This window comes from Amblyomma americanum, chromosome 6 (genome assembly GCF_052857255.1).
Source record: "Amblyomma americanum isolate KBUSLIRL-KWMA chromosome 6, ASM5285725v1, whole genome shotgun sequence".
Taxonomy (NCBI): Eukaryota; Metazoa; Arthropoda; class Arachnida; order Ixodida; family Ixodidae; genus Amblyomma; species Amblyomma americanum.
Genome location: NC_135502.1, coordinates 187,729,983 through 187,751,474, shown reverse-complemented (window position 1 = coordinate 187,751,474; position 21,492 = coordinate 187,729,983). Strand labels below are relative to the sequence as shown.

Here is a 21,492-nt window from a genome sequence, read left to right as displayed (position 1 = left end):
GTTCTTTCAGCTGGGAGTGTTTTCGTTTGCTGCAATGCTTTGTTTGCTAGTTCTGCTGCAGCTTTTGGTGTACCCAACTCCTGCTTGGGCCAAATTATAGCTTGCAGTATGTGATACATAAAGAAAATAAAAATAAAAACAGCAGCTGCTTTCCCTCGTAACTTGGATGCTTTGAAGAGCTAGGTGGTGGACCATTGCGTACCCGCAGGGAGCCTGTACGGTAAATCTACTGTAGCGGAAGAAGGGCAGACGCACCCAGTCTGGGAAGGGCAGGCCTGGGAGGTGCCTCAGGCTGGTCCAGCTGGCAGGCATCTATCAGCGGTCCCCGGTTGCGGCCAGCCCTGCGTGTGCCACAATGAAAGCTGACAGTGTTGGAAATGAGCATAAATAAGAACAATTCGTGTACCTACATCCTTCCTCGCGATGACAACAGTGAGGGCAGAACTTGTGCTTCTGTCAAGAACTTCCTTGCATAATGAATGCACTCATGAACCTCCTACTTTGGTTGCCAAAAAATACATTTTTTTTAAAATATTTTATCGCACGTAGTACTGTAGGCTCCATTAAGACAAATTTGAAAGCACAAGAAAATTTGTTCGGCTTGCCATATCACTAGTGCCCCCCCCCCCCCCCCCCTCTCCTCCAAACACATAAGCTACAGTCAAACCCACTAATAACAATACCGGTTTTAACAATATATCGGATATTAACAATGATGAGTCGTGAAATCGTCAGCTTTACCATGTGTTCTATGGTAAAATAAACTGCTTATAGCAGTGCTTTCATAGCACATTATATGTTGCAACATTTAAATCTGGTCATTGAGTGTCAAACATAAAAGAAACAAAAATGTGGAAACACTACAATTGCACCAGCAAAACCACACTTAAAACACAAAAGCGCGCGTGTGGAGCCTACCGACGAATCGGGCCCGCGCAGCGATGGAGCGGAAGCAAAAGAGCCTGCGACATGCGTTCAGAGACACTGCCCCCGGGTGCATTGAGGATGCTTTCTTGTTGCAGCGCCACAGGCAGGAGAAACAGCGGAAGCGTTCCCCTATGCCTGCGCAAAAGGCCCACGCAGAGAAGAAAGTAGGAAGCCTTGGTGGAACAGTCCATTATTAACGTTTCTGAGTGGTGCGCCACTCGCAGAAAGAAAACGCGCCGGCGAATTTTAAAAGCGAAAGCTTTTACTACTTTCACCGGAGCGATTTCGCTGTCGCTGCACGTTTAACCTTGAACGTTCTTGCCACAGCAATGCATCACATGACTTCGCCATCACTGACTCCACAGCTGTAAGTATAGTGAACTAGATAGCGGGGTGAGGCCGTTTGCACGGACACCGGCAGGAGGCTCCCTTCACCTGAAGCAGGCTGAAGTCGTGCTATGCGCGCTTGCTTGCTGCGAAGTTTGCCCACTCATCGGCATGCTCACGATGCCCATGTATGACAATACTGTATACGTACTATGCCAGCGATACTGTATACGTACTATGCCAGCGATGTCTGAAAAAAAGTTGCCCAGTTGAGGCCATGATTTGCCTGCGACAAAGCTTGCGGAGCTGAATGCGGCTACAAAGCATCAACGGCCCATCTATCAGATCAATTCTTTGTTGTTGGCGAGCCAATTGGTGCTGTGGATTGGTTGCAATTACTTAGGTTTCTGTGCTATGCACCGACACTCCCCATTTGCTTATGGAGTCACAAAAGCATACATAACCACGCAGTGCCAAGGGTGGAATAAAACGGACCACGCTTCGGCGCTCAAAGCGTTCTGCCGCGTCGCGTAACAGAAATAGTAATGTTTGCTCCCTTTACGTGCAAGTGCAAAACTAAATTTTACTTATATATGCGTGAAACATCTATTAATAATCACCAGTTAAGGCGTAAGAAAACTTTGACCGCCCAAGTGTGGTCCTGACTCTTTTTTTTGCCCATGACATACATAGCGCCCGTGGCCATTGTTGCGTTCCTCCAATTAATGCAGTCACCATGGCCGGGATAGTGGCTGGAAATAATTATTCAGATAATGCACGAATTAGTGCATAAACTAGTGCTTCGATTGACTAACATACGTTGCTCTAAACACGTGCTTAAATGAAACTCTCCTGCACTGACATGAATCGCAAAATATTTGCTTTGCACTGATACCTCGAACAAAAATTGGAAGGCACACTTAAGCTCCGCCTTAAGGGTATGACGTGATAGCGTAATGGGTTAATTGCCATATATGCAGAAGTTCATTCTCTACTTTACGTTCATTGATCCCTGGGATTCCTCATACCCATTCTGGCGCAGTGGTGCAGCGGGTAAACGATGCGCCATTGCCCTGTGATGGCAGGCGCGCCCAGCGGAAGGCCTTGTGCAGCTCAGGTTGCTCTTCGCAAGCGACCAATCATAAATTTAACTGCCACCTGCCATGGTTGGCGGTTTGCTTAAGATCGAGTGGGCAGGTTGTGACCTAGGTGACCCACCTGCCTCCTAGGTTGCTCTCTGTGGACCACCTGCCAAAGCCATGCTCATTATTTTTCGCTCACAACACCGACGCCGCCATCGGATTTTCTCGAAAACGGACCGGCCTTTAACACTAAAAGGGCAGACCTTTGAGCACATAAAAGGAAGCTTGCGAGTGTCACAGGAAGCATTATTGAAACAGGAAAATAAATTCCCCATAAGAGCCACAACATATTAGATGCTGTTGGTATGGAGCTGTGATGTGCTGATGAGTTCGGTGAGTACGTTATTAATTACGTGCTGTAGTGAAACTGCATAATCTATTGATAGGTGCATACGTCGACCCCAAACACACTGCTGAGTGTACTTTTAGGCACTTCATGCCATTAAACATGCCTGTGTGGCACGTGTGCTGCAGTGTTTTGTCCTCTGGAAGGGGATGCCTGCAGTAAACCAATAAGTATATGAGATACGGAATTTACCTCCCCAAAGCAACACGCGGGCTATGAGAGACGCCATAGAAGATGGCTAAGCATGAATTTAGGCCACCGCAGGGGTTTTTCAACATGCACTGACATTGAACAGTACTTGAGTGCCTTGCTTTTGCCTTCATCAAAATGTGTCCACCGTGGCCAGCTGGGATTAAGTTTCAAAATGCTGTCTGCTACATAGCCTGTGGCAAATCGAATAAAATCAAATATTTTGAACATCTCCACTAATGCTCCTTGGCAAACACTGTGAGAACAGCTTGACGGCCGTACTAGGGCTTTTTGAGCAGACGACAGAGCGTGAAAGCGCAGAGGACAACCAAAAAACATGTGCAAGGGATACATGTTTATTTCAATATACTGTCACGGTGTTGGTGACAAGACAGGGACCCAGCAAGAGAGGGCTCGGCAGCACGTCCTTCGTTGGGAGAAACAGCAAACTTCAATGTCCTTCAATCTGCACGCCACCAGCGTCAACGTCTTTTTGCTTTAGCGTTAACACTCATATGCTATTTATTACACTTGCAATCAATACACAGAGCGGGCCAGCTAGCTACAAAACATCAACGAGGCATTCCTCGGAAGTAGAAGGCAACGTAAGAAGGACTTCCAACTTACCGGCTGGGGCAGGGGCGCGACTTCGGAAGTATCGGCGGCAAACTTTTGTATGCGCTGACAATGGTGGCCGGGTTTTCCCGTGCGCGCCGTGTTCTTGAGGCAAAGCCATTCCCTAGCATTTGCTGAGGAAGGCGACCAGAGCGCATATTTGCTGCGCTCGCTTTGCTGCGCTCACTTCGCTGCCTGGAACCAGAAGTCCAGTGGCAAAGCACAACGGATCCCCGTGCACCTGCCGCGGAAGGTGACGAGAGCGTGCGGCTCCAACCGCTCGTAACGCTGTCCGGATCCCGAAGAGACTCTGTACGGTCCCGCAGAATTCCGCGTAACCTACGAGGTGGCGCTCCCGTCGCCGTTCCCTTTCCCTCATGAGGGAGACTTCCCTCCTCGCCCAGCCGGGGCTGTCCCGACGCATACCGATGGAGAGAACTTCAACGTCCTTCAATCCGCGCGCAAGCAGCGTCAACGTCTTTTCCCTTCAGCGCCACCTGGCAATATAGTCGCTCATTTTTATGCCACATTAGGACAAGTTGCTGTGAGCTGATCGAAACCTCGGCTAGCAGTCTTCAAGCTTATTAACTGAGCCTGCATGTTATGCACACTAGTTATGTGCGCCTCAGTACTGAGATTTGTTTCCTCGGCCAGGGTGTCCGATATGTAAACACGAGGACATTGAAGCTGACAGTCATCATTTACTGTGGGACTGCGCAGCTCTCAAGCCTACAAGGACCTGGCACCTGATGGTAGTAGGTCTTTCGCCAAGCAATCCTGCTTCATACATTGCCTGGACACAGGGACCGTACCATCGTTCTCTACTGGACTTCATCAAATCAGCTAGCCTTTTTTCATTCAATTAATCACTACTACATCTTTCATCACACCTTCACCCATCATTGATACCCTGAGGCAATAAATTTCGCTTAAAAAAAAAGTTATGCACGCAGATAACTGTATGCCACATATGTATTTTTTTAATAGTTTTTTATTCATGAAAAAGAGAGTACCAGAAATATGAGTAAATATCCAAACTGGCTGAATTGTGCACATTGAAGAACAATTCGATCATGATGTAAATTATTGGAAAGCTTTTACCGAGGGAAAATTATATGCTGCACATTTTTCTTCAACTTTGCTCTTGCAGCAGAAGCGTTTGATACTCTCATCTCTTTAAAAAAAGTTTAGGATGAAGTCAATTTCAGCAAGCCCCTGAACTGCATTCAGTGTCTCTCATCTCATAATTTTATCGCTGTATACTGTACACGCACACAAAAAAACGCGAAACGTGCACGGGAAACTGCAGGCAACCTGTAAACATGCCACTGCTCGCAGCAGGACACACTAGTGCCACCATGCGGCGGCTCAAGATTTCCGTGGTTTTCACCTCACCGAAGCTGCTGCTCTCTGGCCTCCCTCGACCCACTACCCCTATAGCCGCAGTATGGCCGGTACGGCCGTGGGCTCCCTGATTACATGATCTCGGCGAGGAGACGCGGCTTGGTGTCTGTAACACTGAGTGCGTTCTGCACACTGGATAGGCAGCGTGCCCATCCTGTCTCACAATCTTTTAGAAGCACTGTTTCTTCCCTATCATCGCCTGCTTAGAGCTATTGGTTAAATAGGTTAGTCAGATGTATACAGGACATGGACACAAAACTGCGAATGAGCGTCACCAAAAAGTATATTTTGGCTACCAGACGACTGAGCGGAAGTTCCATCTCAGCCATCAACACACAGACCGCTCAATGCAGCACGAGAACCTAACTATAAAATGTCATCATAGTTCTTAGAAGTAGTCTTCCACTTCCAGTTTGTTTCCATTTATCTTGAGTTACTCTTTCAATGACAGTAGCAATTCTTTCTACAATCACTGCTCCAAGTAATACCATTTACACGTTACTTACTGGTAAATAAGTTGTTCAGGATGACAGAAATACCGAGATAGATTTTAAAAGTTTAAATGACTTTTGACCACGCAGAATTGCTACATTAAGTCACCGAGAAAAGTCAGTATTTCATTCGTTAAAAATAATATTTGCCAAAAGAAAACGAAAGTAACATCCTGAAATAAACATCGAAAACAGTCCTCGAAATTTTCAAAAAATAAAAAAATTAGCTGCAGTTTAAGTACTGCTGAACCTCGTTAGAGAGCAAAAGCTGTGGTGTATCGGGCAAGTAGGTGTGGCTTGACACGTCTGTAATGTTGAGTGCATTCCGCACCCTGGTAGGTGGCAGTTAAATTAATGGTTGATCACGAGAGGTTGGTCCCTCAATGAACGCTGTGGCCTGTTGGTGCAGTGCCGCATGTCTGCCACAACGTTGTAAGCGCTAATGCATGCATTTTTTCTTTGTTTTTGAATTCGGAGCTATGGCTGGCACCGGCAGCACGTGCGTTGTCCCATTTTCATCTGTTCTTTGCTAACTTGGCCACGGTCCCCGCTTTGCAGATTTCAAGTGCCCCAAAGGCAGGCGTCACCCCGTCAGGCGAGCTGCTCCATTACTGCATTGGCCATGCGTGCTATGCGAATTAGTCCCAATCAGTCGGTGCAGTGCACGCGCGTTGCCAGCGTGGTTTTTCTCTTGCAAGCTGCCCCTGCACCCATGGTTCTGCATGCTCCTTGGATTTCCCGTAAGAATGGTTTCCGGAAAGCGGGCTTGACGCCAGTGATGCGAAAGCGCACGGAGCTCTCGCCAGTGCAGTCATGGTGGTGCTTTGGTCATCAGTGAACGATGATGACTGTGGTGTGTGCAGTCGAAGAATGCTTGCACGCTAACAATGCAGTCATGACAAATGAATACCTGACCGATCGGGTGATCATGGCAGTTGTCACCTGTGCGGCCAGCAGTGAACAGGGACCTTTACAAGTTGTAATATAACAGTAAAAGCTCGTAATTCGACACACATTAATTAGAAAATCCATAAAATTCGAACTGCCAGCACAGTCCTGGCCAACGCCAACACCAATGGCGTCGTACGCTCGCTAATTCAGACATTACGGGCCTCGCATCGGTTAATTTGAAAGGACTCCTGAACGAAGGCTGCGTCCAGGTATGACTGGCGCAGCAAGCAATCAATGAAATAGCCCTGTTCAAAACTCAATTCTATGCTGCAGAGTCATCCATGCACCTGAGACGTGTGTACAACACCAGGCATGAAAACAAACGCACGGCCCCATCTCGAAATCAGAGTGCGTAGTTTTGGTTTCGCTTTTCTAAGCTTCGGGCAAGCCCGTAGAAGCCAGCTAACTGAGCGCTGCTTCGGGCGCTGATTGATGCGATTGCATTCGTTCGCGTGGTTCTTTCTCCGCATAATACGCTTGTCACTTGCTGTTCGCTGTTTGAGCAGTGAAGCCTCATTACACGCGATGCTGCCGCTTGTGAGGGGTGTCAAGCATAGCAGTGAAGTTCCGGCGCCTGCGCATCGCACCATGGAGGTTGTTGGGGAGGCCCTTACCATTTTTGAGCAGTTCTGCTTCGACGCTCCAGACAGTATGCATGCAATAAAGCATTTAGGGAAATTAAAAAAAAATAAATAATCTTCATGCAATTCTCACCTCGAACAAAAGCAAGCATTGTCCAGCCTTTCACCAAACAAATATACTGTCATGCAATTGGTTCTTGTTAGTTTTTCAGGATCATTCGATAATTTGAACATTTTTCCGGTCTCCTAAAGTCCGAATTAACAAGCATTTACAGGCAATAGAACAATCAAACTGCTGCTTGAGAAGTGCAATGATGGCTTCATAAGGTTCGTCCCGCGGCTTTTTCGGCGCCAGTAGGCTTCGGAGACGACCATATACCTCCGGGTTGAGACATGTTACAAGAATCGCGCGCTTGCGAGCGTCGTCGGTGATTTCGTTAGCATCGAAGTAAGACTCTAGCCGCTCGGAGTAGTTTGTCCATGTTTCCGCATTCGAATCGAACTGCGGAAGTGCCGCGAACAATGGCTGAGTGCCAAGTGCTTGCGCCATGCCACGTACTTGTCGCGCCGGTCCTTGCGTCTCACGTAGAGTCGTCGGCTTGCCTTGGTGGGTGTCGTACGTTCATTCCGTCTTCATCCCATCCTCGTCGCCACTTGTTGTCCACTTGTTGGCGTGCCGGAGCCACCACAAGTGGACAACACAAACCTCTCTGGGTCTTTCCTGTCAATAAATGTTCTAAAGTTCGTGATCTTTTCTTTTTTTTTTTTGGCCCAAACCGGTTATAACAATTATCGGTTATGACAATGGCATTTCCATGGCACTTGAATATTGCTATAAGTGAGTTTGACATGTGCAAGAGCATGCTAGGTCTGCTTATATCTGTGTTACATGAAAGCAGTGAATAAAATGCCCTTTCAGCAAGAGGATTACTGCAAATAGAGCACTTATTGCACTATGCACGAAGTGAGCTGAATACTGAGGGCATGAAAAAAAATTGGTAACAGTCAGCATGAGCCACTGTATGGGCGGCGGTAATGGTGAAGGGGGAAGTTGCTTCACATTGGCGCTTACTGCGCCGTCATTCCAGAGCAGCCCTCCTAGCACGCACCTCATCCTAGACGGCAAGGTTCGCTCTCTACGTGTTTTTTCCGGTGCTGCTCTCGCTGCTGCAAGGTATTCACCATTCAACTTCTCTGTTTGCTTGTCACCGATTGGCTTCTTGGTTCACAGCGTGCCCACGTGCACTGGTGCACTTCAAAACAGCCGTTCGGGAAGAGACAGAAGCACAGAACCAATTAGACTGGCTCACATGGCCAACGACCTTTGCAGCTCCGATAGCGAGCAGCGGGCAGCATCGCTGTGTGTGCAGGGAAGTTTTCACAGCTAGCCCACCAGCTTGAGATTCGGATCTTTGCATTGCTCTCTCCACGACAGCGCCCCTTCATTTTTCTCCCCCTTGTCTTCCTTTCCCCATCTTGTTTCTCTCTCCTTTCTCTACTGGCCAGCGTTCTTTAGTTCTTCTTTCAATCCCTCTGTCTGCAATAGCGTCCCTACTATTCCTTCCCTTAATTCACCCCTTCTTTCTGTCGTTCTCTCATCCTTCTCTCCTGGCCATTATGACTGGTGACCTTGCTTGCACTTGATCCACGCAACGGCTCAGGGTGGGCTCCATGTAATGGCTCATGCCGTAAAAAGCTCACGTTATCCGGGTTGATAACATTGGCCTAGTTTTATTTACTCCACCCTCTTCCTTCTCACTGTATCGCATAGCGACTGCTATTAGTATGTGTGTTTTTTTCGAGTTTTGCTTTTCATCCTGCTCCAAGCACTTCAAAGGTGCCGAGCAGGATAGCCGTTCGTCTCTATCTTGCCTCACTCCTTTTGCGGCATAGCTGCTACAGACTCCAAGAGCAGGCACACCACATGCCTGTTCTTACGTAAGAGCTCTTTGATATCACCAGTAATGAAACTTCCCATAGGGTCCATGTATCAAAAAGCAGGGGTTTGAGGTGGCCAAAATTCGGGTGTTTACGGATTGCAGCGCCACTTGCAGTCAATAATGTAAACTGTGTTCAATTGGCAAACTTCAAAATTGTTGATAAACGTACAACAAAATTTTCCATCAAAATCAGTGAAACAAATGAATGAACAAAAATTCAGAGATTAACAGTGCGACACATACATTAAAGGGACTATAGAATGAATTAAAAGTTTCTTGTAAATGTTTTCAATGCTTAGAAATGATGCTAAGGAGCATTTACACTAAGTATGAGTCTTCAGAACTGAGCCTGCAATTTATTATGAATTTTTAAAAACCGTGTTTTTCAAAATTCGCGGGCCGATTGGTTTTCTCATAGTGACGGTTTTTGCAACTAAAATAGTGGGCAAGCGCGAGCCAGGTCACTGCCTTCGCGCATATGGTTTCAATTTACCTATGCCGCCTCTTTCTGTCGGGAATTCCAGAGAACCCCACAGTGTCTTTTTCGTCCGCAACAACACACGACAAGCAAAGGAATCCGACACGCGCCACAATTTAGAAAGCCGGAGAGAGATCGCGGAGACGCTGCCGATGCTGCAGCTGGAGCGCTGGGTGCAACAGCCGGAAGTTGCAAACCGAACGTCAGCAGACGACGTGTTCTAAGCGGGGCCCAGTCCCAGACCTGTTTTCTTTATTTTTTTCTGGTGTCCCGCGTGTACGATTTGAGGGGGGAGAGGTGGCGCGTAACTTTTAATTCTCTATATCTTGATTATTATTGATGCTAGCTCAAAAATTCTTGCACTAGGGTGACGAGTGATCGAATGCCAATCTCTTGTCTGTTTTACGTAACCTCAATTAATTTATCGCATAGTCCCTTTAAGAGATAAAAGAAGTAAAAAGAAAAAGCTTTCAGAAGACTATGGCACCATACAGCAACAGCTTTTATTTTCCACTTCCAGATGGCGGCATTATTCGTAAGCACCCGGAAAGTATCATGTGTATAATGGCTGTGATGTATGATGGCTGTGATGTGTAAGGTGTGTTTAGGCCACATGAGGTGCAAAAAAAAAACTGTGGTATAACCAATGATTCCATAGTTTTAATTAACTACAACACTTAACCCTTTGAGAGTTTTTTGCCGTATATGTACAGTGGCAGTTTTTCCGTCCCACAAGGTCTTTGTCATATGGGAATGGTTTCAACTTTCCGCTTGAAATTTTGTGCCATAATGATGATGCATGCTCACTGGGAGGTGCTGCCACCTCCCGGGACTTACAAGAAGCGCTTGAAATTTGATTGTGATACCTTCTGATTACCTTCTGAGAACTGATTTCTAGCTTCAGCGCGTCATGCGGTCTGTGGCAACGCCCTTTCGTGGTTTCGGTTTCGCTGAGCGATCGCAACGGAGGCACGCAATGGAGGCGCAGCTAGCCTTCGCGACAAACCATCTAGGTCCAAATTCTTATTGTGGCAATTTAATCGACAGCAACCGCAACATAAATCTTTCCCTGTTGCGAATTCTCATGATGCCTCTGAAACGATAGTGCCTCAAACCTGACACTTTGCTGTACATAATGTCACGTATACTTGTGAGGGAGACATTCTTGAAGACCTGGGGCCAGGCAGGAGGAAGAGGTGGTTGTTGTTGTTTTCCTCGATATAGCGGTAATGGTGGTCAATAAGCTATAGCGCAAGTGCTACATCGTCATCCTCCAGGTTAGCTGTGCACCACTTCGTAATACTAGGTGGCAATATTCCCTAGAAAGTGCAAAACCGCAAGCATGACAGCGAAAAGGGGACCTAAACTAGATGAAAATTACAGGTGACTTATAAAAAGCGTAGTTTACTCCCAAAAATATGAAATCTGTAGCACATATTAGTGCACATAATTGCAGAGAATATGAAGGCGAAAAACGTGCAACATTTGTTACTGGTGTATTCTCCTTGTCAAGAGAGAGTTCGGAAATATTTTCACTGGTTCCAGTTTTTTTGCTCATTCAACCTCTGACGGAAAATCATCTCGGATGCGATGCAGAACAGAAATACACATTATAAATACTCTCGTCTCCCTTATTCCGAATTTGCAGCACATTCATATATGTATGCATGAATGGGTAGAAAAATAAATATATCGTGTAATAGTGTTTTCATGTGAGCATGTGTAAATATAAGAAAAATTGAGCAAAGAGGTTCTTCGCTCATGCCCAAGACCATCAGAAAGTAACAACACTGGCAATTTACTAGCAGGTCAATGCCACAAGAATCTTGCTCCAGATCCCGTCCGTGGGAGTTACGCATGCAGTCTGGCAGTGTAGTAACAATGCTCCAGTCACAAAAACTGCATGCTGCATACTTTTTCGCTACGCCGCTGCAATTAAGTTGGCTGCTTTTATGTCGTGCACTCCGCTATTCACCCTGATTACGTGATGTACGAGTCTTATTTCAAATCTCCCTCTTCCCTCCGCGTCCCATCCCAGCACCGCTGCTGCACTTTTTGTGTGGCTGGAGGAATGAATGAAGGCGATGCCTTGATTTACCTTCAGCAAAGAAATTCTTTTAATACCTAATTCAAGAAAACTTGTTGGATCATATCAAACTGGATTATAATATACACAGCTACCACTGCGGGGTACGTGTCTGGGCAATATGTCGTGCTCCAGGCTATTTTTACTCGTTGTGACTTGATGAGGCAACGGGATCGTAGCCGTGTCTCTAGTCCATGATCATTTCGATAGCTGAATGATATAATCATTACTTCTGCTGCCACTTTCTAGGCTGTGACTTTTGACGCATTTTTTGTTTCCATGGCGCCAACTCTGAGCTTCAGGCATGACAGCAGAACCGATGCCAGTATGGTGCGACGGGAGGAGGCCGCCGCGAGACCTGTGACGTCATGCACGCTTCCCACCTGGGCAGGGTGCCAACTGGTGCCATGCACACACAACCTACAAAGTAATGCCATCAGTGCAAAAATACATGAAGTAAAGACTGCAACTTTAGATAATCGCAGCTTCTGAATCCAATTTCAGCGATTTGACAGAAAGCTATACAGTAGCTCACAGCAATGGGACATCCCATCAGTAACTAAAGAGGCACTAAAGAAAGCCTTAGGGAGCAATGCAAAGGGGGAAAGCAGGTCATGAGGATCAGGTAACAGCAGATGTGTTGAAGGACGAAGAAGAGATTGTGCTAGAAAAAATAGTCACCCTGTAATATGCAATGCCTCATGACATTGAGCGTATCAGAAACTTAGAACACTAACATTATCTTAATTCATAACAAAGGAGACGTCAAGGTCTTGAAAAAATCAGGTGATAGAAAAATGTGCAGAATATAACTAACCTCTATATATAACCTTCATTGATTACGAGAAAGCATTCGACTCAGTGGAATCCTCAGCAGTCATACAGGCATTGCATAATCAGAGTGTAGAAGAGCCTTAAATCAAAATACTGGAAGATATATATAGCAACTGCACAGCTACTATAGTCCTCCATAAAGTCAGCAATAAAATTCCAATAAGGAACGGCATCAGGCAGGGAGACATGATCTCGCCAATGCTATTCACAGCCTGTTTAACAGGAGGTACTATTCCGAGGCCTGAATTGGGAAAAGTTGGGGACAAGAGTTAATGGAGAATACCTAAATAATGTGTGATTTGCTGATGACATTGCCTTGCTGAGTCACTCAGGAGATGATCTGCAAAACATGATTAATGAGTAAGACAGGCAGAGCAGAACGATGGGTCTAAAAATTAACATGCAAAAAAGCAAAGTAATTTTCAACAGTCTAGGAAGTGAACAGCAGTTCACAATTGGCAGTGAGGTGGTGGAAGTGGTAAAGGAATACGTCTACTTAAAGCAGGTAGTGACAGCTGATCTGGATCATCATGAGAGGGAAATAACTAGAAGGACAAGAATGGGGTGGAGCGCATATGGCAGGTTCTCTCAGATCATGAATGAATGACAGTTTACCAATATCCATCAAGAGAAAAGTATACAACAGCTGTATCTTACCGGTATTCACCTATGGGGCAGAAACTTGGAGGCTAACAAAAAGCTTAAGTTGAGGACAATGAATTGAGCTATGGTAAGAAAAATGACAGGTGTAACGTTAAGAGACCGGAAGCGGGCAGAGTGGGTGAGGGAACAAACGCGTGTTAATGACATCATAATCAAAATCAAGAAGAAGAAATGGGCCTAGGCACGGGTTGTAATGCAAAGGCAAGATAACCACTTGTCCTTAAGGGCAACGGAGTGGATTCCAAGAGAAGGCAAGTGTAGCAGGGGGTGGCAGAAAGTTAAATGGGCGGATGACATTAAGAAGTTTACGGGCATACAGTGGGCACAGCTGGCACAGGACAGGGTTAATTGGAGATATGGGAAAGGCCTTTTGCCTGCAGTGGGCATAGTCAGATTGATGATGGTGGGTTCACATAACAAATCATAACATACAAAAGACGGCAAATCAAACAAATGTGTATCGAGGCCGCCGCGGTGGCTGAGTGGTTATGGCGCTCGGCTGCTGGCCTGAAAGACACGGGTTCGATCCCGGCCACGGCGGTCGAATTTCGATGGAGGCGAAATTCTAGAGGCCCGTGTATTGTGCGATGTCAGTGCACATTAAAGAACCCCAGGTGGTCGAAATTGCCGAAGCCCTTTACTACGGCATCTCTCATAGCCTGAGTCGCTTTGGGATGTTAAACCCCCATAAACCAAACCAAACCAAATGTGTATCGGTAGCTAAATCATCATCCCGGAAGCCACGGGACATGCGCACACAGTCGGCTTCTCTGGGAGAGGAGGCCGCCCTTCTTTCCAGTAGTGGCTATAAAGCACTACGTTCCTTCCCCTGCACTCGTGCTGTCATGTTTTATCGGCTGTAGCAGCCGATAGTAAAACCTCGTTAATTCGAACTCGAGGGGGACCAGAAAATTGTTCGAATTAAGCGGAGTTTGAATTAACGAGCGGGCGCTAAAAAAAGCGGCCATCACGCCCGGCAGCACGGGCCGAAGCTAAAACAGGCATATCTGAGATCGTTATCTCTTACTACGCGCTACTACACATTTGCGGCGGGCGATTGCGCGAATTAAAATCATAGAGCCCGAATGTCGAAGGAAATAAAGTTAATTTGTTTATGCGGTTGGAGCCAACATCAAAATGCATTCGCGCAAGCAGCAAGCTTAATGATTAAATATGACACTATGCTTCAAAAACATGTTTATTAACAGCAGATTGGCAAAGCATATCAAAGAGAAAAATAATCGGTGATGCGCATTTGTTTTCGTTTTCTTTGCCGTGACTCGACAAGCATCGTCTGCAACTTGCCCAACAGCTCCAACGCAGCGTCCGAATTATCATCGGCGGAGAAGTAGCGCGCAGCCAGATCGAGTGCTGACGCTGTTTCACATGCACTCGGGGGTGGCAATGGATCGTCGACTCCGTCGGACTCGTCGTCGCTGTCAGCTGTGCTCGCCGCGCCGGAGTTGTGCGACATCTGTTCACCGCAGGCCGCTTCAATAATCTCGGCATCGCTTAACGGCCCCGATGTCTCCACGCCGCTGTCAACGTCTACGAAGCTCTGGAAGTCAACACCCTCCGATAAAGCAGCGTAGGCAGGGTGCAGCGCGACGGAGTCATCACACTGAGCATCCAGCTCTGCCGTGCTGCAGGCTTCTGGGCCTTCAATGAAGCCGCACTTTCGATAACAGTTCGCGACTGTGTCCGCCTTGACAGCATTCCACGATGTTGCCAGCATGTGGCAGGCTCCGAGGAGATTGACGTCGTACGATTTGCCGCTGTCCATACGCACAAGAATCCGCTCTAGGAGGTGGCGCCTGTACAGTGTTTTGAGGTTTTTAATAACCCCAAGGTCCATAGGCTGCAGCACAGCCGTAGTGTTTTTCGGCAGAAATGCCAGACGGATCGCCTTCAGTCCGCTGATGTCGCAATGGGCTGAACAGTTGTCAACGAACAACAGAACAATCCTGTTCTGTGCCGCGAACTTCCTGTCGAGTGTGCGCAGCCAATCCGTGAAAATTGCTCGCGTCATCCACGACTTTCTGTTGAAAGTATAATCAACAGGGAGTTTTTAGCCCTTTAAAGCAGCGAGGCTTCGCTGCTTTGCCTATAATTAGCAAGCGGCACCGTTCCGTGCCAGTCGCGTTTGCGCACACCAACACCGTCACTCTTTCCTTGCTTCTCTTTCCGCCTGAACACGTGTCGCCTTTGTAACTGACAGTCTTGTTCGGCAGCAACTCAAAATAAAGCGCGGTTTCATCTGCATTGAACACATCGCTGAGCGAGTAATCGGCAAGGTAGTCCTTTAGTTGACCTGCTGCAACGGCTTGCGCCGGAGCCACCGTGGCCGGAGCATAGGCGGCGCCCGCGGTAGGGATGCGTAGGCTTAGAGAGGCCTCTGAGAGTGTGCATGTGACCATATGCACAATCCCAGAGGTCCAGAGGCAGGCTCGCGAAACGGAAAGGAGGGTCGTGGAGACTAATCGGGTAATTAGGCTATTGAGTCGACGACTAAGATACGAGGTGATGGAGGTGAACAGGGAAGTGTACGAGGTTAGGCCCCACCCTTTTGCACAGGATGGCATCCACTACGGTGGTGCCACTGGCAAGAAGGTGGTTAGTAGGATAGGTCGCCAGGCAACAGCTTTTTTGGGGGGACCCAGAGCTCTGAAGGAACCAGTGTAGAGAAGGAAGAATTAAGATCAAACGGACAATGGAACCATAGGGGAAGAAAGAGACGCAAGCGCCAGGGCCAATTTAATTCAGATATAGGTTTCATTAACATGCAAGGTGGCAGGAATAGACTGAAATGGGAGGAAATAGAAGAACAGTTAAGACAGGAGGAATTAATGGTATATGGTTTAGCGGAGACACATTTTAGAGACATGCAGCAACCACCCTGTAACCCAGACTACGCATGGGAATATTGCAATAGAACAGAGGGCAGCAGAAAGGGAGGTGGAATTGGGGCATTCATTCATAAAAGTATGAATTTTCAAAGGGTTAGACTGGGATGCAGGGAACATTTATGGCTAAAAGGAACAGTGGCAGGCAAGCTAACACTCCTTGGCTTTGTATACCTGTGGACAGGGGTCAATGCCAAAGAGGAAAATAGGAAAATGTTAGAATGTATTGCAAGCGACATTGATGAGCTAGGAGGACAGGGCGAGATAATTATATTAGGTGACATGAATGCACACATAGAAGACCTGGATGGGTACACGGATTCGACAGGAAGCATGCTGCAGGACATGTGTGACCGGCATGATTTAGTTGTATGCAACAGCACCGAGAAGTGTGAAGCGCTCATAACATGGGAGGCGGGGAGTCTGCACTCGACGATAGATTATGCACTAATGTCACAGAGGATGTATAACAGATTAGGGGTAATGAGCATAGATGAAGATGGTTCCAGAAGTCTAGGTAGTGACCACAAGCGTATCAAGTTGAGCTTCAGAAGAAAAAGCAATGTAGGACTGAAGCAAGATGAACAATCAGGGGGAAATTTTTACTCAGAAAAGCAATTGGAAGTAGCAGCCAAAAGAATCGAGAAAGTAATTTTTGAGGATAGTGAAACAGAATGGACTTATACCAAATTAACTCGATTACTGGAGCTAGAGCTAGCTAAGGTGCGAGTAAAGCAAAAAGGGAAAAGATGCAAACCCAAGAGTTGGTGGGATGAGGAGGTCAAGAGGGCAATAGAAAAGCGCAAGGAAGCATCCAGAGAACACAGATATTCCAAGAAGAAAGGGGAACCAAAACCTGAAGTAGACAGAAAATGGGACACCTTCATAAAGTGTAGAAGGGACGCATCCTATTTGATTAATGAGAAAATTCGAAGAAAGGGTGCCCAATGAATGTCAAAAGTAAATAAAAAGGATAGAAAAGCAGCCCAAAAATTCTGGAAACATCTAAATGCAATGAGTAATAAAACTAGGCTAGAACAAAGGTTTATTGTTACAGATGAGGGTATTCGACTAGAAGGGGATGAAGCAATAAAACACATAGGAACAAGGATGACGGAAAAATTTTCAGCAGAGCACGTGGTACATAATTTATCGAAGGAGGATAGACCGGTTACAGCAATAGCTTCACTTGAGCAAGGAGAGTGGGAAAGGGCAGAGAAGAAGGTTCCTAGTGGCACATCAACAGGACCAGATGGTATCCCGATTATGTTGATAAAGAAGTTAGGACCAAAATCCAAGCAAACATTAATACAGGTAGTGAACAAAATGATAGTGGATGAGAAAGTCCCCGATGAATGGCGATTAAGTAGAATGAACATGATATATAAGGGAAAGGGGGACAAAGCAGACGTAAGTAACTATCGCCCCATAACAGTGACATCTGTGGTTTACAGGGTGGTGATGCAAATTATAAAGGATAGACTGCAGGCTTGGGTGGAGAACGAGGGGGTGTTAGGGGAACTACAGAATGGGTTCCGGAAACAAAGGAGGTTGGAGGACAATCTATTTTCATTGACACAGTGTATAGAAATTGCGGAAAAGGAACATAGGCCCTTATTGCTAGCATTTCTGGATATTAGGGGAGCCTATGACAACATTACTCAGGAGCATTTGTGGGACATATTGGGCACATTGGATGTGGAAAATGGAGTAATTAATCTTTTAAAAGATATATATAGAGGTAACAGAGTACTCATAAAATGGGAAAAAAATGTATCAGGGCCTGTAGAGATACAGCGGGGGCTTAGACAAGGATGTCCTCTGTCCCCTTTGTTGTTCATGTTGTACCTGCAAGGTTTGGAAGCCAAGCTAGAGGGGAGCGGACTAGGTTTCAACCTATCTTTTTTCAAGCAAGGGGAATTGATTAAACAGACATTACCGGGACTAATATACGCGGACGATATAGTGATAATGGCTGACAACAAGGAAGACCTGCAGAAGTTGTTAGACATATGCAGTACAGAGGGAGATAGATTAGGCTTCAAGTATAGTAAGGAAAAATCTGCAGTCATGATATTTAATGAAGAGGGTGGCGAGCATAGAATACAGGAGTTCGTGCTAAAAGTAGTGAATGAGTACAAGTATCTTGGGGTGTGGATAAATAACAGTGTTGAGTATCTGACAGAGCATGAAAAATATGTAATGAATAAAGCTAGTAGGAATGCAGCTGTCATGAAAAATAGGGCACTGTGGAATTACAGTAGGTATGAGGTGGTAAGAGGGATCTGGAAAGGGGTGATGGTCCCTAGCCTGACCTTCGGGAATGCGGTCCTGTGTATGAGGCCAGATGTTCAAGCAAGGCTGGAAATTAGGCAACGGGGAGTAGGGAGGTTAGCTTTGGGAGCACATGGCAATACACCAAATCAGGGGGTACAGGGGGATATGGGATGGGCGTCTTTCGAGAGCAGAGAGGCTAGCAGTAAGATAGCATTTGAGGAACGATTGAGAAGGATGGAGGAAAAGCGGTGGGCTAGGAAAGTTTTCAGATACCTGTATATAAAGAATGTTGACACGAAATGGAGAAAGCGAACTAGAAAACTGACAAGGAAATATCTGGACAGCAGTAAGGGGGCAAATCAGCATTTATCGGTTAAGAAAAAGGTTAAAGGAACAGAGAGAGCTTTGTGGAAAACAGGGATGCTGACGAAATCGGCACTGGAAACATACCGGACCTTTAAACAGGAAATTGTCAAAGGAAATATCTATGATAATTGTAGGGGAAGTTCTTTGTTGTTTGAGGCCAGGACTGGAGTTTTGCGGACTAAGACATATAGAGTCAGGTACCAGGAGATAGACACTTTGTGCATTGCGTGCGGAGAGGAGGAGGAAACGGCTGAACACTTGATACTTTTCTGTAAAGGGCTTCACCCTACAGTGGAAGGCAGCGGGGCTGACTTACCCAAGGCATTGGGGTTTATGGATAGTGAAGGGAAAGTGGATTTTAAGAGGTTAGAAGTAACCAAGCGAAGGTTATCTGATTGGTGGCTAAAAGCAAGACAGGAGTAAAATTCCACAAGACATGGCTAGGTGGCTTGAGCCACCGCCCGATGTAAAAGGTTCAGCCGTATCCATCCATCCATCCTACCCGCGTGACCGCGTGTCAGCCAAAAATAGACAAGCCAATGCTTCGACGCTCCGGCAGCGAAAACCTGCTACGGCATGCACCGGAGAGTTGGTTCGGGCAACAAAATTCACGTCTCACCTCGTGCGTGCTGACATACGTGCTGGCTTATTTTTTTTCTCATCATTCTGCATTTTTTTTAATTTTCAGCGCATTGTATTTGCTACGAGGTGACTTCTATATGCGAGGAGCAATGCCAGCCATCGGCACCCAGTTCGAATTAACCGACGTGGATACCGGCATATTCGAATTATCGGGAGTTTTGACCCACTGAAATACACAGGGCTTTGCCGCGACCCGGCCGTCAGTTCGAATTAACCGGAAGTTCGAATTAAGCGATTTCGAATTAACGAGGTTTTACTGTACATGGTGTCAGAAGTGGGGTGTCGCCGACCTAACAGTGGAGTGTGACCGACCAGCGAGATGGAATTCCTGAAGCCACCGGAGCCGCTGCGTGTGACAGGGGACATCAGCAAGTACTGGCAGCTTTTTAAACAGAACTTCGAGCTTTTCTTGACTGCATCGGAGCCAACCGAAAAACCTCGACCGGAGTCTGCGAAGGCCACGTTGCTTTTGAGCATCGCAGGTGAGGAAGGCATCGCAATCTACAACACATTTACCTTTGCGGATGGCAAGAGCAAGCTCAACTATGCAACGGTGGTCAAAAAGTTTGAAAAATACTACCTATGCTGCCCAACGGAACGAAGTCCACAAGCGGTACCTCTTCAGGAAACGAGTGCAAGATTCTGGTGAGCCCTTTGAGCATTTATTGCGCGATTTGAAGGCGCAAGCCCAGTCATGCAATTTCGGCACATTGACGGAGTCAATGATTAGAGACGAAATAGTTTTTGGCACCAGTGATAGCAAAGTGCAAGAGATGTTGCTCGCAGACAGCCAGCTCACCTTGAAAAAAGCAGAAGAAATCTACAAGGCTGCTGAAAGCGCTGCTGAACACCAGAAGATGTGGAATGAGCGCCAGAAGCAAACGGTGGACTTGGTGCGAAAGGAAAGCCCTGTTTTGGGTAAAGCGCAGTCAAAGCAATTCAAGTGCAGAAACTGCAGCCGAACTCATGCGCCGCGAAGCTGCCCAGCGTTCGGATGGACATGCAGAATGTGTCAAGCAAGAAACCATTTTGTGGTTTGCTGCAAGGCAAATAACCAGGTGGACACACTGCAAGAATCCGAAGAAGACTAACGTACTCGACATGTCGGTCAGCAGCGTCAGCAGTCAACGTGACTGGACCATTGAAGTACGCATGAACAGAATGCTGGTGAAGTTGAAGTGGACACGGGATCTCAAGCCAACCTCTCGCCCTTCGGTCTCTACAGGAAGATGAACCCCAAGCCATCAATAAGGCCGAGCAGTGTGATCCTGAGGTCGTATGGCGGAGGCGTTATCAAACATTTGGGTGTCCTCAGAACTCAAGTAGAGCTGAGTAACCGAAAGAGCGTTAGTAACTTTTTTCGTAGTATGCAAAGGAAATCAAGCAATCCTTGGTCTTGAGGAGAGCAAGCTGCCGGGCTAGTTGGTGATGCATGCTGTAAACTAGGAAGCACAAAATACCGGACGAGGGACAGAGTAAGGGGCTGCTTTTTGCAGCAGCCTGCAGGTGTCATCTTTGGCAACTGCCATTAATGCCAGCTCAAATAATTCCCTGGATGTTTTCTTCTCAGCCAAAACACACAAACCGGATATGCCATTCAGGACCATTGTTAGCGAGAAGGGCTCACGGCAACACAACGTCAGCAGTTTCTTGCTCAGCAAGCTTAAACACATTCCTGTTGATGACCCCTTTCTGACTAAGAAGTCACAAGAAGTTGCCGATTTTGTGCAGAAGAACGATCGGATGGATTTAGCCTTTTCCATTGATATACAAGACTTGTTTTATTCTGTTCCACACGCTGAGCTGTTAGCTTCGGTCAGAGAAAGCATTGAAGGCTCGGGGGCTGTGGCCTTCCAGAACTCAGCTGGAATCTCAGTAGATAATTTTTTAAGATTACTAGAATACTACTTGCAGGTAACTTTTATCTCTCATGACAACCAGTTTTTTTCTGCAGCGTAAAGGTATCTGTATTGGCTCATGTGTAGCTCCGATTTTATGTGGCATATTTTTATCTTCAATTGACCACCTTCTTGAACAGACTTTTCAAGGGGGGCCAGTTTTTAAAGTTTTTAGATATGTTGATGACTTTTTAATTATCTTATGACCAGGGAACTCTACATCCCTTGACCATATTGTTTCACTTGTTTTAAATACTTTTATTCGACTCGGGAAAGTTTTAGTTTTTACCCATGAACTACCTGAAAGTCAGGCGTTGTGTTTTTTAGACCTCAAGCTTAAGTTCTGCCGAGACCGTATTTGCTGGATGTACTTCCCCCGAGCCAACAAAGAGCTGCTCAGCTACGACTCGGCTCATTCCAAGGTGGTAAAAC

At 46.4% G+C, this 21,492-nt stretch overlaps 1 protein-coding gene across 1 annotated transcript in view; it reads right to left on the bottom strand.

The window, feature by feature from the left end:
* The window catches only part of LOC144095630 (tight junction protein 1-like), a 432,906-nt gene that overhangs the window by 295,012 nt on the left and 116,402 nt on the right, over window positions 1-21,492 (bottom strand). The window contains exon 9 of the mRNA XM_077629302.1: window positions 256-341. Within this exon, the coding sequence (XP_077485428.1) occupies window positions 256-341 (86 nt within the window). The remainder of the gene's footprint in view (window positions 1-255; window positions 342-21,492) is intronic.